Source organism: Argiope bruennichi, chromosome 7 (genome assembly GCF_947563725.1).
Source record: "Argiope bruennichi chromosome 7, qqArgBrue1.1, whole genome shotgun sequence".
NCBI classification, from domain to species: domain Eukaryota; kingdom Metazoa; phylum Arthropoda; class Arachnida; order Araneae; family Araneidae; genus Argiope; species Argiope bruennichi.
Genome location: NC_079157.1, coordinates 61,222,915 through 61,239,112, shown reverse-complemented (window position 1 = coordinate 61,239,112; position 16,198 = coordinate 61,222,915). Strand labels below are relative to the sequence as shown.

Below are 16,198 nucleotides of genomic sequence, written 5' to 3'. Positions count from 1 at the left end.
TAATCATCTGTTATGTCCCGAGATTAAGAACCTTGAATTTAAGAACTTTGCCCCTCAAATCAGCAAACATAGTTAAAGTTTTTATACTTTTAAAGAAACATTTAAACATTTTTTTATTAATACTTCAATTAAAAAAAAATATTTATTTTAAAGGCTTTCTTAACTGATTGTATTTTCTTTTATTTTCAGCACAAAGATTAAATGAATATATACAGTATTATGAACCTCTAAATTATAATACAAAGAAAGTTCATGATAATCATTTACGTGCCAAGCGATCAGCTGAGTCCAATTCATATGTTCATTTGAATTTCCATGCTCAGAGGCGGTAAGAAAATTATTTTAAATTTATAATTATTATGTTAAATATCTTAATAAATTTTTTAAACTTTTGAATATTTTTTTTTCTAGGCGTTTCAACATACGTTTAAAACGTGATACTTCAATATTTTCAAAAAATTTTGTTGTTGAAACTCCAGATGGAGAACATCCAGATTTTGACATGTCACATGTGTATGAAGGACACATGCCAGGTATAGTTAAATCATTCCTTTGTATAATGCTTGCAATTAAGATATTCATTATTCTTTTTTTAATACAATTTTCATTGTTCATACAATATATAACAAAAAGATCAAAAGAAAAAAAAATTAATAAAAAATTTGTGCTTAGTTAAAAAAAAAGCATGAAAAGATTTTTTTTTTATCTTTATAAAAGTATATGTTTTAAATTGTACTTTTAATCATATTTTCTACTTTTTTCATTGGGTTTTGCTATATGTATTTTTTGAAGCTGTAAAACATTTTAATTTAAACAAAAATCTTAATTGTTCATGCAATTTGAGCATAATTAAAGTTTTAGTAATTTTTCTCTTTTTGAATATGCCATTTCTTTAAATATAATAGTTCAAATGTAATAGCAAACAATATATATTTTTGTGGTATTAACTATTAAAATATAAATGTTCAATATTTTGGCATGCTGAATCCTGATTTCAGAATACCATGCGAGATTTGCTTGCAAGATTATGCATACTGAATTTCAACCAATTACCAATGTACTTGTTTTTCTCATTTTTTTAAAAAAATTAAAAATTATTTTTATATGAAATATTAAGATTTTATTCTTTTTAGATTGAGTGTTATTGTTTACATAATTTATAATTGCATTTTATGTTTTGTTATAGATGAACTGGGCAGTGTTGTGTATGGTTCTATACGCAATGGCATTTTTGAAGGCAAAATTCATACTAGAAATCAAACATATTACGTAGAACGTACTCATAAATATGGACTGAAAGATCAGCCATATCATTCTATCATATATTCTGAGAACGATGTTCGTGATCCTTATACTGCTAAGAGAGAAGATCACATTGGTGGGTGTGCAGGTACTGGAAAAATCTTGCAGTGGATGCAGGACATCAGCACATCTGCAGTACCAGAAGAAAGAAAAAGTTATAAAGATGATTCTGAGAAGCAAAGTGACAGTGAAACCAAAGAGCATGAAGTAAGAAATTAATTATTTCTTGCATTGAAATTTTCTTTCTTTTAGTTGTGATGTATTCTCCAAAAAGTAGCATTTAAATTAAACATAGTGGAACAATGCGATGATGTATGTATGATATTATTAAATAATGGTAATACAGTAGTAAAATTCTAGGTACAGAGATTGAAATGAGCTGGAATAAATTTCAGATTATCAATCATGTGTAAACATGAATTTTGATGTATATGTCCTTGGATTATGAATTGGGTTACCATATTGTGTTCAACCTTCTAATAATTTAAAAATTACTGCATAATTTAAAATTTCTGATAAAATTTTTAGATGATCATCACAATATATATGATTGTTAGCACATATTTCCTGTGATATATGTCGGATTTATTACTTTTGCAAGCAGGTTCTAGGAGACCATGCAGTGAGGTTATTTAATTTTTGTAATTAGTTTGTTGAGATTCAATTCAATTTAGTTCATTTCATTCATTATTTATATAAAGTGAAATATGAAATCAAATCAAATCAAAGTGGATGTCAACTCTTCACTATGCATTTCCCTTGGGATATATGTACTTCAAAGTAAGGTTAATCTAAAAAGTCTATCTGTATTACTGTGCTTGGATTTTTGTTGAGGATATACATTTTAGTTTTGATCGTTTAATTAACACATCATGTTGGTGTGTAATAACATAGCAAAATTAAACATTTAAGCTCACCTTCTAGACATAATAATTTAATTGTCAAGCATGTTTCTAATTTAAATATCATTTTATTATTCTCTACTCAATTACAAAATTTTAAGTTTTTTTAAATTTTGTATTTTTTTTGTAAGTAGAATTACCTTAATTGCTTGCTATTGGCAAACATAGCCAGTAAATGAACATGAGACATTTTTGATAATTAATCACTAGTTGCAATAAACATGACATTTTGGCATTTTTTAAATTAGTGATTAATTACTGGCATGCAGTTAATTTCAGTATTTTTCCATTAGCTCAATGGAAGGCAAAATAGATAAGATATTCACAATATTTGTTATATTTGGATATATGTTATATTGTATATTTTTACAAATATGCTAAGTAAAGAAGCACATTTGTGTATATTTTGTCAATTACTTAAAAAACGAACAAAAAAAAATATATGTTGGTATTTACATTTACTATTGATTTAATGGAAAAGTACTGATTTTCCTTTATTCTTCAGATTGTTAAACTCTATAGAAATTGAAAATGATTGTAAAATGCCTTTTGAGATTATATTATCATTATATTTTGTTGTATTGACTTAGAGCAGAAATTGATCTGAATTTTTTTCCCCCGTGTGCCCTTTATTTTGTATGAAAAGCCATTGAATAATTAGCTATGAATTTAACTTTATAGGTTAGTTTTTAATTGAAATAGAGGATTGAATTTTTCTTCTGAAACTTCTTTGTGTTTTTATAATATATTATTGCTGAAAGAATAAACTAAAATTTAAATTATTGAAATTGGCCTAATAATTTTGATATTATGTGATTTTCTGTAAATGAAGAAATATAGAAAAGATATAAATTGATTAGACCTGTTTATTTATTTTTATTGCGTTTTTATTTATTCTCAGATTTTATTGTTATTATTATATTTTGGCATTTCTGGATGGCAAATCCACCAAAAAATAAGTCAATCTTCTTTGAAGTCTGTTAAAGAATTTTTTGCTTGGAAACTAATAATAGCATTTTAATATTTATTAATTTAATTTATCCGTAAATTTCTCTTTTTTAAATTTTGTGTTTTAAAAGTAAGTTTGTGATATGTTTTTAAGACTATAGAAGTGCACTATATTAAAAATGTTATTGTTTTTATCTTTTTAGAATATGATACGAAGGAAGAGAAGTACAGCATTCACTAGAAATTATCACAATATTTATACAAGAGACGCACAACAATACACTCCATATTCAATGAAAGAAACAAATACCGAAAAACGTGCCTGTTCACTATATATTCAAACAGACACTTTTTTATGGGACCATATTAGAAATTATGAACTTTCCGACACAAACATTCGTGAAGAAATAACTTCATTAGTGTCGCAGCACATCAAAGCTGTAAATCATATATATGAAAATACAGATTTTGATGGTTTTCGAGGAATCAAATTTGTTGTTCAGAGGATAAAGGTAAGGAAATTAAAATAATTTAATAATCTATTTTTTATTGTTCACTTAGTATTTTATATATTTTTTTAAGTTATAGAAAGCTTTATAAAATGAATTTATTCGTTTAACTACGTCAAACATTGAAATGAACTCTATAACAGAAATAATCTTTTTAGTAAAGTTCTTTTTTTTTTTTGGATGGGGGAGGGGATGTAAGCAGCATTTTGAAATATGTCATTCTATTTTTTTAATTTTAAAATCTGAATAAATAAATCACCTTTCCTTCTCTTTTGTTTAGAATTTTTAATGTATTAATTTCTCATCTGAAATTTCTGAAAAAAAATCATTTTATCAATTTTTATTCCATTGATTTCTTTCAGTAATGATAAATAATAAAAAAATGGCACTGATAGAAATAAATTCTGAAAGGTAAAACAAAAAAAAATCGTTACAAAAATAATGAAAAATTCAAATTCTGCATTGCACTGGTTTTATCTTTTTTTTTTTTTTTTCTAATTTGTTCAACTAGGAAATACATGTATTTCCTAGTTGATTTCTTTCTGTATCAATGAATTAATCTAATTATTTTCTACTTTATATAGAAAATGTTTGCACATTTTATAAACTGTAAAAGTTTTTATATAAATACATTCTTGAAATGAGGTTTGCCGTGGAATATTAATTTATTCATGCTTTTTAGAATATTGAAACTAAGTAGAGATGAATTGTTATTAAATATAGTTATTTTGTTAGTTTGATATTTTTCAATTAAATATTAATAATTAATAATTGTACAATATTTAATTCAGATATTGGACATTTGTAGTTGTGAGAAATAATGTAAGTAATCAAATGTCCTTTAATCCATTTATTATTCAATTTTTTAAATTAAAAAAAAAGGCACTTTTTAAAAATTATTCTTTTGCTGAAAGAAATGTAATGAATAAAATGTTAGCAAAAACGGCACTGAAACAAAAATCCGTGGTCTAAAATTAACCTTTTTTTTTCCTTTGTAAGCTATTTCCTTAAAATTTCCATAAAATCTGTTTAATATTCAGAATCATTATTTTTTATAAATCATAATTATTTTTAGTAAAAATTCAACGATTATTTTTTGGTTATATGTTGTCTTTCGAAAATGAAAATTAGGATGAAAAATTATGTTATTACCAGTTATGAATACTTGTATTTTTTTCAAGATCTTATTGAACTAATTATTTTTATAAATTTGTGATTGAATTCTGTGTGGTATTTTGTAAAAGTACCCTTCTTGATACAAGTTAGATCTTTATTTCTTATTAACATTATGTTTTGTTCATATAATATTTTTGAAATGGATGCTTTTTAACCAGTTAACTGAGGAATTTATTTAAAAAATCCTTTATGTGATATTTAATCAAAATCAAACAATTGATGTGTATGTACATTGAAGGCAGTACAAACGACTGCATAATAAATTTTGTGAAAAAATCATAGTAAAGCAAATAAAATTTCTTCTTTATTGGATTTTAAAAAATTAATGTTCACTTTTGAAAAGAAGATATTGCTATTGAAAATTTAAAAATTTCTAAAGAAGCAAATATAAATACTGATGATGTTGTTGGTATAAAGTTGGAAGAATGTTTTCGGAAGAGACAAGTAAATTTTGCAGTTGTACTTGTTAAACCAATATTAATGTTTGATAATAGTTAAAAAATACCAATAAATAAATAATTTATAACTATCACATTGTTTCTAAGAACTAAATATTACTAAGGGCCTCATAGTTTATGCATTTTATTTATCTAGTTGCAATCATTATAAAAAAACCCTAACATATAAATGAAGTATTGGGAAGTCCCATTATGCAAGTATGGGAAATATCCAATGGATTGGGAAAAATAATCAACTTATTTTGTAAAAAGGAATACATTGTACAGGGAATAGTTTCTATACCAAAGTATTTAACCCAATTTTTTTAAAAAATTTTTTTGCAGGTTTATAGATATTATAAAGAAATTGTATTTGTATTGAATCCTACTGAAGTTTTTATACCCAATGCTCATTTTTTTTATTTTGCACAACATGTATACATGTCGAACGTATAAAAATGAAGATTTGTATACATGTTGAATGCAGTTAACTAGTTAAATTAATTTTTTAAAGTTCTAATACTTGTTTTTATTTAAAATAACTGAATTCTATTATTTGATTAAGATAGGATAATGAATAATAATGCTCTTAGTAAAGTTATTTTATTATTTGCGGAATGTCCAGGGTGAAAAGTAATGAAAGAAATAGCTTTAAAAAATGAACATTGAACATTGTTTTACTTAAGAAATCTCAGTCATTTTTATTTTATTATTATTTTTATGTAGATTTGGTCGTTTTCCCGCATGTGATTCTTGGTACAAATAATTTTCTTTTGGTCATTTCATTTGAATGGGAATTGATGTTCATTATCAGTAAAAGATTTGTATACATGTTGTTACTAGTTAGTACAGTTACACATACTAGTTAGTACAGATTAAGTATCCAGCCACCCTGACAATAGGGAGGAATTTAGAAAGTGTCTAACTATTATTATTAATAGAACTTAAGTATATATTGCATGAACTGTTGTGATTAAATTCCTTATCAGTGATTTTCGTTAAGGGTTCTCTATATTTTTTTATAATTGTTAGAAAATGTTATTTTTGATGCTTTTATGAGGTATATTTTAGCAATCATGTTTGTTTTATGTCATTTTCTTAATGTACTTTCTTATATTCTTTCAGATCAACGACTCCAGAGTTTGTGAACCTAGAGTCAAACGTGCCAATCCTTTTTGCTCACCCAATATAGATGTTTCAAATTTTTTAAATTTGAATTCTCAGTTTAATCATGATGATTTTTGCTTAGCTTATATTTTTACATATAGAGATTTCTCTGGTGGTACTTTAGGATTGGCATGGGTAGCCTCAGCATCAGGTAACATCGGTGGGATTTTTTTGAATGATTATCTTTTTTCATAGATATATAATTTTATTTTAGAATTTTTGTCTGTATAATTAATTTTTATTGTTCTTGTATTTATTTGTATAAAAAAGGTAATTAGTTTGTGTACTTATCATGAAAAATAACACAATTTAATTTGATATCTAAAAATATTAATTTTTATCAGGATTTACAATTATTATTTTTTAATTTTTTTTGTTATGAAAAGTTATTGGTTCCAATTTAAGTTATACAGTACAAGTCATATAGTTTAAGTCATATTTAAGTCATAAGTATTTTCCACATTAGCATTTTTTCAAGAAAAATGCTAAAGGGGGAAAATATCTGCATTTTTTTTAAATGTGCAAGGATTTTGTTCTGTTTGAAAACATGTGCTAAACTAAATACTTTATCAAAAATCTTATTTTAAAATTATAAGTGAAATTTATAATATATCTGACTGCTTTCTTTCATGAGTTGATAATTTATTATGTGTTTTTCTACGTTAATGTTAAACTCAATATTAATAGTTTTCACCACATTTATATTAAGCTCAAGATTAATAGATAATATGCATTTATTTACAAAGAATAATTGCATCCAACATCTTGCTAAGATATAATATTATATAGACCAAGTTCAGTATGATTTAAATTTTATTGATTGTTATCCAAACTCATTCTAAAGTAAATTTAAAATCCCATCTATATTATTTTCCCATGTATTGCTTAATGATGATGGATACCATCTTATTACTCATAGTAATATATAGTATCCATACATTATGTATCGTAAAGTGTTATATTTTAAAAGTATATAGTTATCATATTGCATAGTAATACGTTAGCCATATACTATGGTACCATAAATATTATGCTTATACTCAATCCATTTAACTTTAGTTGCCAGATTTCCATTTTTCCCTCCTATAATTAGCTATTCAATCACTACTAATAATAAAGATAAATGTTTGTGTGTGTGTTGGACTTCACAAGACAGATCATTTTATGTACAGTTACCAAGTTAGGCACACATTTGCTTAGGAGGGTGGGAATGTACACCTTGGTGCGATAATTCAAAAATTTTAACTATAATTTTAATTAAAAATAAATTTGAATTTTACTGTTTTTCCCATGACAACTTTCAAAAATATTATTGCAAAGAAATTCAAATTCATATCATTTCAAAGTTTGGAAAATTATCTTTTGATTGACACCACTTTAGTAGTCGGTAAATTTTCCAAAATTTTGGCAGTTTAAAAGTAATCTTTTTGCTTAATTTCCATTAATAGATTACATTGTAACTGAAATTTAAATAATTTTTCTTTGTTTCTGTTTCAGTGCATATTTAATGGTGTGATTTTCTCCCATTGTTGAAAGCTAAAGAAGAAGGATTGGGTCTAATATCTGCCTAATTTAATTAATTAATATCTCCCTAATTTAATAAATTATTTATAAAAAAATTGGTGTAATGAAAAGTTAATTTTTTTTTTAATTTTAGGACTATAGGCTGTAGTATTTTTTTGAAGTTATCATGAAGCAATGACAAATTTAGCTTAAATTTTAATTAATTGAAATTTTTGCACAAAGGTGCACATTTTTCTTCTAAAAGCACATTTTTATCTTCTATGCACCAAGTTTGGTGCTCTAGGACAAATGGCATGACTTATGGAGTGTTAAAACATACACACACATATTCAGTTTTATTAATAGTATGGATTTAAACACAATAATTAAATTGTCTTTTTCCATATTAAATATATTTCCTGAGTCAGTTTTTATGAAACCTTTATGTATTTCCATTTCAGTTTATTAGAATGCTCTTAATCAGAATTAATGTTTTATTAAAGGTTACACTAGTAATATTGGGGGGAAAAAATGTTACTTTTTAAATAAAATTGTGTGAGAAAGGAGAAAATAAAACCAAGCATGCAAATTAATTTGTCATTATAAATTAAAAAAAGCTTGTAGTTGCATGTATATATGTGCAAACTAAATTATCTAACTATTAATAATTATTACTAAACTGAGTCTTTCCCAAATTGATACTTTTTTTATAGTTGGATGGTGGAGATATAATTTATCTTTTTGTACTCTTTTAACTTTTTTTCTGTAGAAACATTAATGGAAGAAAATTTGGTAATGGCCATATTATCTTAGGACCATATAGTTTTTTTGGAAAAGTACAAGTTTTATCCATTTTTGGGATTTATTTATGGACATTGGTTTTGTCAGTTTCTTTAGAAGAGTGTGAAATATTTTGTCTTGTTTTAATTCATTAAATTAAAAGTTTTTAAATTATTTCAATGAGGCATTAATACTTTTAAAATTATATAAAAACTTAAAATGTTACAAAATTTTGCAGTTCTTATAATTTGATAACTGAATTTTGGATTTTTATTCTTAAATATTGTGATTATGCTGGCGGTATTTGAAGTAAGTGATTTTTTTTATAAAGTAAAGTAATTAAACTGACTGGTAATGTATTTTGGGATGGTGAAATGATCTAATTTAATATATGTCTGCAGAAGAATCGGATTTTAAAATCTTCATGGCTTCTAACAAAAAAAAAAAAAACAAAAACAAAAAAACTATTATATTGTTATTATTCTAATGTAATCACCTAGTTATTTCTGTTCATGAAATTGGTCTTTTAAGTATTATATGTATTTATTATGTATTAATAGTATAAAGATGCATGAACTTTTCCAATCTTTAGCTTCTGCATATTTTCTCTTTGATGATAATATTAATTTATAATTCAATGTTTGTTAAATGATATTTTTGCAATATATATATTTTTTAATTTAAGGCTTGAATAAATTAAATAAAATTGTTTTTGCAATATATCATTTTTTTCCCTGGATAGATTTAATTATTTCGATTTTAAGTCAAAAATAAATTTTGATGTTAATTATTATATAAAAAATTGTTAAATCTAAAGAATACTTCAGCATTTTTTTTTTTTTTTTTTTTTTTTTTTTTTTTACTAAAATTCTGCAATTTTTTCATGAACTAAAATTTTTACACTTTTTTTAGCATGTACAATAATGTTTTTATAGTATTAAACAAGAATCAATTGGATCTTGCAGGTGCCTCTGGTGGTATTTGTGAAAAGTACAAATCTTACACTGAAAATATTGCTGGACGGCAAGTGCAGACTAAACGAAGTTTAAATACAGGAGTCATAACTTTTGTTAATTATAACAGTCGTGTTCCACCAAAGGTTTCAGAGTTGACACTAGCTCATGAAATTGGCCACAACTTTGGGTCTCCTGTAAGTATTCTTTTTGTTGTTAGTATACATATGACTTTAGATACTGTATTTATTAGGAAGCATTAATACTTGTAGTTAATATTAAAATATAAAATTTTAGGGCATTTTACTAGAATCGAAATTACCTAAATCAAAACTATTTTATTAATGCAAATTTTTGCTAGAATAACTCCCATAATCCATCCCAAATGAGAGGAGAAATTATAAATAATCACTTCAAAATGAGCATTCGTTTCTCTCAATAGTATGAGTTTCTGTTTATAATTGCAAAAAATCCAATGATTCTCAGAAACATATGCAAGCCTAAGATTTGGACCAATCTTTCAAAAGAAACATACTAATAAGCTTGCTGATAGAAGATATTTTGTTCAACATTATGCAAGAGTGTGGTGTTTGCCCCTAAGTTGAATTTAATTCTAATGCACATATGCATTATTTGTGTTCTAAAAGGGATATATCTGGCTTTTTCAGGTAACACTTGTCATACCCTGTTGGTCTTTTTATCACCACATTAAGTGAATCACCACCTTAAATATGGCATTACAAATGACCTTGTTGTATTGCTATTTATCGTATTAGTATTTCATTAAAAAAACAATTCAAAGTTTCAGCAAAAAAAGAAAAAGCTTCTGATGCTGTTGTTATTTATTCCAAAACATTTTCTTTAAAATAAATAAATAAATAAAATCCAGAATCTGCATTTAAAACAGATTGTACAGCATTCATATTTTTTCCATAACTATTTCATGAATTATTACTCTACCATAAATTATGAATAATGGTATGTAATTTTTTTTTGGTTCTAATGCAATTGGCAATTGTTTTGACAAATAATTTTATCAATGCCTGGTTATAAAAATTAATATAATATGATTGGTTTTGGATTTTTTACAAGTACATGCACATAAAAATTTGATGGAAATGCACTGAAAATTTTACAAATAAAAAATGTGATCAAAATAATTTATTTGAAATTCGAATATAAAAGGTTGTGTGTATTAAAGTAAAAGTGTATTAAAGTAAAATCAACATTACTAGTGATAAACATATTTTTCAATTTTTTTTAAGATGAACTTTCTAATAATTTTTCAGTTAATCGACCATACTTTATTTCAATAGTAAGAACTCTAGTATTTGAATGAATTACAAAAAAATTTCATTCTTTACCAAGACTTCATTTTAAGCTGGGGGAAAGATGTATACCTTGTGTTCATTCACATTCTACTGTTAATGAATTAAGTTGTCAAAATGATTGATAATGAATTTTGCTTCTTTCATTCATAAAATTACTTTAAAAAATGATTTTGTCGATTATTTAATCAATTTAATTACTAATAAATTAATTTTTTTTCTTTTATAGCATGACTATCCTAAAGAGTGTAGGCCAGGTGGTGCTAAAGGAAATTATATCATGTATGCTAGTGCAACTTCTGGTGACAGACCTCACAATAATAAATTTTCTGAATGTAGTATTCACAATATCAGTGCTGTTCTTCGAGCTGTATTCAGCAATGAAGGCAAAGAAAATTGTTTTGAAAGTAGGTTGCATGAGAATTAACTATTATATATATATATATATATATATATATATAATTTTTTTCTTTAAACTAAAAGATGCAATGTTTTTTTCTTTTTTTCACCCAATCTAATCAGACCTCACAATAATATATAAATTGAAATTTGCGACTTAAAACTTAAAGGGAATTTCTCAAAATTTGTGCAGTGTTATAGTTTAGGTTTTATTCATTAAATCACTGTATTACATTTTTATTTTATATAGTTATTGAAATCATTAATTAATTTTAAGTTAAATGTGAATCAATTTTTAATAGTTTCTTTTTTAAATGTATAGAAATTTCTTTTTTAAACCAGTTTTGTGATAATGTCTTCATGCCACTTGTCAGCGTTTTCTGTTTTATTTTTATCATATAGCCTTAGAATCTTAATGCTTTCTGAAATATATATAATATTGAATTTTCCCATCAGTAATACCCTGAAATAAATGAAATTCCTGAACACTTCCAGAATTATTATAAAATCTTTATAATTTTTTTCCTCTGAATATATATACATAATATATAGTTCTAAAGATTATAATGGTTCACCATCTGTAATTCTTTCTAAATTTGTGATTTGATTATGCTTTACAGTATTTTGAATTTATATTGAACAATATAATGAATTAATTTTTATATTAATACTGTATATAAAAGAGCCTCAAACCCATTGGGATCCTATTCACCTGGAGTATAATCCGAAACTCAATTAATAGAGATTAAAACTTCAATCTCAACTTTCCTTTTAACAAGGACTTCCAAAATTGTTTATTTTGAAATTATAAAAAAAAAATACTCGGATATTACCATTTATGTTTTTAACAGATTACTTTATTAATCTCAACTTCTTATATACACTTTTTGGAACATTATTGGGTTTGATAAGAGGATTTATGAAGGGTACTTATTTACTGTTCCCCTTCAATTTTTCCAATGATTATTTAAGAATGATTCCAAAAGAATATTTTCTCTGTTGATTATGGTTCACTTTCCAATACATTCACAGCTCCATTTTTTTTTTAATGCATAGAATCTGCTTGTATCAATTCTGAAATGCTTAATAATAAAATTGCATTTAATTTTTTTCCTGTAAATAACTTCTTAAATTATGCGAGATTACATTTGATAATTACATTTTATAAGCATTTTAATTGACAGACCTCTTGTACATTGTGGTGGACTAAATCATTGTGAATTTTTTTAAAGCTTTTGTATTATGAAAATCGGCTCCAATTCCAACTTTGACACTCTTTCCCAAAAAAATTTGGTGACCTTATTAGAAAAATGAAAAACATTGCTTGATTTTTGTATATCAACTTAGTTAAAAGAAACTATCAGTCGATTGAGATTCTACTATACCTATTTCAAGTACGACATTTCATGGAAATTGACGATATATTTTAAATTTAATTATTTTTATTTTATGTAACAACTTTATTACATTGATAAATTTTGTTATAATTTTACTAAAACAAATTTTGTCAGTAATTTAATTTAATCTTGAAATTTATTTTATATTTTCAACTTTTTAAGATATGTAACTTTTAAGAATAGGCGAGTTTTCATTTATTTCATGAGTGATTTTAATCAACTGTATTTATTCCTAAAATTTCGATAAATTTTATTTTCCTTATTATTGGCAAACTAATTATTTTAACAAAAAATAAAGAATTGTCAATGGTAACCTTTGTAATTTTAAAGATATATTCAATATTTAATGTTTTTGTGATGAAAAAAAATTAGCAGTGCAGCAAAAAAATAATTAAAAAAAAAAATTTATTAGTAGTTCTTATATTTATGTATGTCTTATTACAGAGGATGATGGAGCTTTCTGTGGGAACAAGATTGTTGAAGATGGTGAAGAATGTGATTGTGGATATGATGAAAAAGAATGTACAGAACTGTGTTGCTATCCTAAAGAAGTTGGTAAATTCTTAAACCTTGGGGAACCTGCACTTCCCTGTCGTCTAAGGCCACGTCATGAATGCAGGTATGATATGTACTTTGTAATCAGTTAAGTTATGTGAAATTTTGTTTGAAAATATATGTATGTTTAAAATAAAAGTGTTTAAGAAGGTATTTAACAGGTACGAGTTTTAACATATTTAGAAAGCATTTAAAAATAATTAATATTGCAAAGATTGCAATTATTATATTTAGTCTTTAAAATTATTAAAATTTTGAATTTTTCATATTATTACAAATATACTTAGAAACTGGGTGATTGATGTAGATATAATGCCATTTTAAAGAAATTATATTATTTTTTTATAGTTTTATTAATGCTTAAACTCATTTATTTCTTTGAATGGTCTTTAATGGAACTGCCAGGATAATTGAAATAAACAAATTTCATTATTTAATAGGTTTCTTAAATCAGATTGATTAAATTAATCAAAAATTAGAAATGTAATTAAAATTATTATTGTAATTGTGCATATCATTTTGATAATTAGTTTTCAAATAGTTAAAATGACAGGCTGATTGATCCTCTAAATCTTTTTTGTATACTTTTATTTTATTTAATAAATGGCACATTGATGTTTTTTAAATATAGTTGAAATGTGCATGACTGTTTAGTTCTAAATATGGAATGATTATTTTGCAATGAAATTTATTTTGACTTATTTTGAATTTATTTGCAATTATGTTTAAATTTTAATCAATTTATTTATTCTATATTATCTGATTTTTTTTTCTTTAATCGCAGCCCAAGTCGTGGACCATGTTGTGATACAAACTGCCATTATGTTAACAAAGGAACATTGTGCAAATCTGAATCAGACTGTACAAAACAATCACGCTGCGAGTATCCTTTTTCATTGAAAATGTAGTTATATTTTGTGATATTTTAGCTCAGTAATAAAATGACTTTTTTCTATACTGAGTACGAATGTAGTATATAGATTATTTCTTTTGTATGCAATTTTTTAAAAATTATTATTTTTTTTATTTTGAAGATGTCCAAAAATTTTTGATGAAGCTTTTGTATTCATTTCTTTTAAATTCTGTTTTTCATGGTTTTATGACATCCTATGTATTACACACAAGATGCCTATTCTAATTGTAACCAAATAGATAATTTTAAAACGTTTAATCGATAATATCTATGAAATTTTGCTCTGAATAGCTGAAAGAATTGCATAAAATGTTGTCTGAATCAATAAATACACTTCTAAAAAAATTATAATAAAATAAATACAAAAAAAATCAATAAAAAATTAATTGATAAATTAATATAATTAATGAAATTTTCCAAACATTTTATGTAATTGATTGGATAAGTCATGGGTGGCTATTTTAAATAATAAATGCATTTGCATTGTCTCTTTTTAAACCACGAAGTTTCGTATTTCAAAACAAAAATTTTGCATATATAAATTGCTTAATATATCAACCTGATTAATTAGACATTCGCTTTTGAAATAGAGTAAAAAATTTCAGATGCAATATATTTTATTTGCTGTTTGTCTTCTTCGGCCTTTTAAAAATACAATGAACTTGCATTTCTCAATAATTTAAAATTATTTAAACATCATCTTGTGATTTTTTGTGAATTATTTTTGCAAGTGCAATATTTTGCTTCTTAATAACATTCTTATTTTTGGACTTTTCTAAATTTTTAAAAAATATTACTTGATTATTTAAAGATCCTAAAAACTATCTATTTTATTCAATAAATTTTTGTTGCTGTAAAATTTATACTTTTTAATTAATAGTTATCCATACAGCAGAGCTCTTGTCCTTAACATATATCTCAGTGGATTTGCTGCAGAATGTCCACCACCTGTAGCCAAACCTAATCGAACAATATGCAACGAAGGTACCCAGGTCTGTTGGAATGGAGAATGTATTGGTTCCATTTGCCAGAGATATGATATGGAGGAATGTTTTCTGACTGAAGAACATTTAGCCAAGCCTGAACAAATGTGTGAAGTAGCTTGCCAAGACCCAGGTATGCGAATAAAGAATTTTTTCTTTTGTTCATAAGTAATTTACCATGTTTCATATGTTTCAATCATGCTATATGAGATATATATATTGGTAATTCTCATATAACATGTTTGCAACGTACCATTTTAAATGGAACAAGGAATTTTTGCAAAAAGGGGGACAAAGTTAGGTGCTAAAAATGCAGAACTGATTTTGATAATAAACAATATATCTTTATTATTATCTTTACAGTCTCCAAAATATTTTGTAATTTATTTCCAAATATCATCTGATTCTATAACTGCAAATTTTTATCATTTCTGTCCTAGTGTTGCATTATAAAACATGAGCATGTTTGAAGCAAATACATGTTCAAGGCCATTGAATACATTCGAGGTAGTGGTTATTGTAATATGATTAATAATAAATTATACAAGAAATTATTTTTCAGTTGTATATATTCTTGAAGCACTTTAGCAGGTAACCTTCTCAATCGTAAGATCTTTGGAGTTATCAAATACTTCAAAATACTAAAATGGCCAGGTTTCTCTTTCAGAAAAAAAAAAAAAAAAATCCCTGCCTTCTTAAGGACTACAATGGCAGCCTATTATAAGTAGTGTTAGAGTTTTGACTCCCTCCGGTGGAGAAAAGAGGAAATTCTGTTCCCCTAACCAGATGTATTCGAGACGCCGACGCGGCGACATGTACATACTCTCTCTCCCGCCCTTTGTATTGTAATGTGTTTGTGTGGTAGCTTAGAAATGTCCGTGTCCATATATGTGTGAAAATAAACCTATGAAAGTTCAACTCCTGCTTTGATTGTTTACAAGAAGCC

The 16,198-nt window shown here is 25.1% G+C and overlaps 1 protein-coding gene across 2 annotated transcripts in view; it reads left to right on the top strand.

Moving 5' to 3' along the window:
- The window catches only part of LOC129976095 (disintegrin and metalloproteinase domain-containing protein 10-like), a 72,219-nt gene that overhangs the window by 47,363 nt on the left and 8,658 nt on the right, over nt 1-16,198 (top strand). Inside the window, exons 2-11 of one of the 2 annotated variants that reach the window (XM_056089474.1) lie at nt 190-328; nt 412-533; nt 1,187-1,509; nt 3,356-3,664; nt 6,400-6,601; nt 9,690-9,874; nt 11,235-11,412; nt 13,246-13,420; nt 14,141-14,239; nt 15,192-15,385. In XM_056089474.1, coding sequence (XP_055945449.1) covers nt 190-328; nt 412-533; nt 1,187-1,509; nt 3,356-3,664; nt 6,400-6,601; nt 9,690-9,874; nt 11,235-11,412; nt 13,246-13,420; nt 14,141-14,239; nt 15,192-15,385 — 1,926 coding nt within the window. The remainder of the gene's footprint in view (nt 1-189; nt 329-411; nt 534-1,186; nt 1,510-3,355; nt 3,665-6,399; nt 6,602-9,689; nt 9,875-11,234; nt 11,413-13,245; nt 13,421-14,140; nt 14,240-15,191; nt 15,386-16,198) is intronic. The other variant, XM_056089475.1, reaches the window with a different exon arrangement.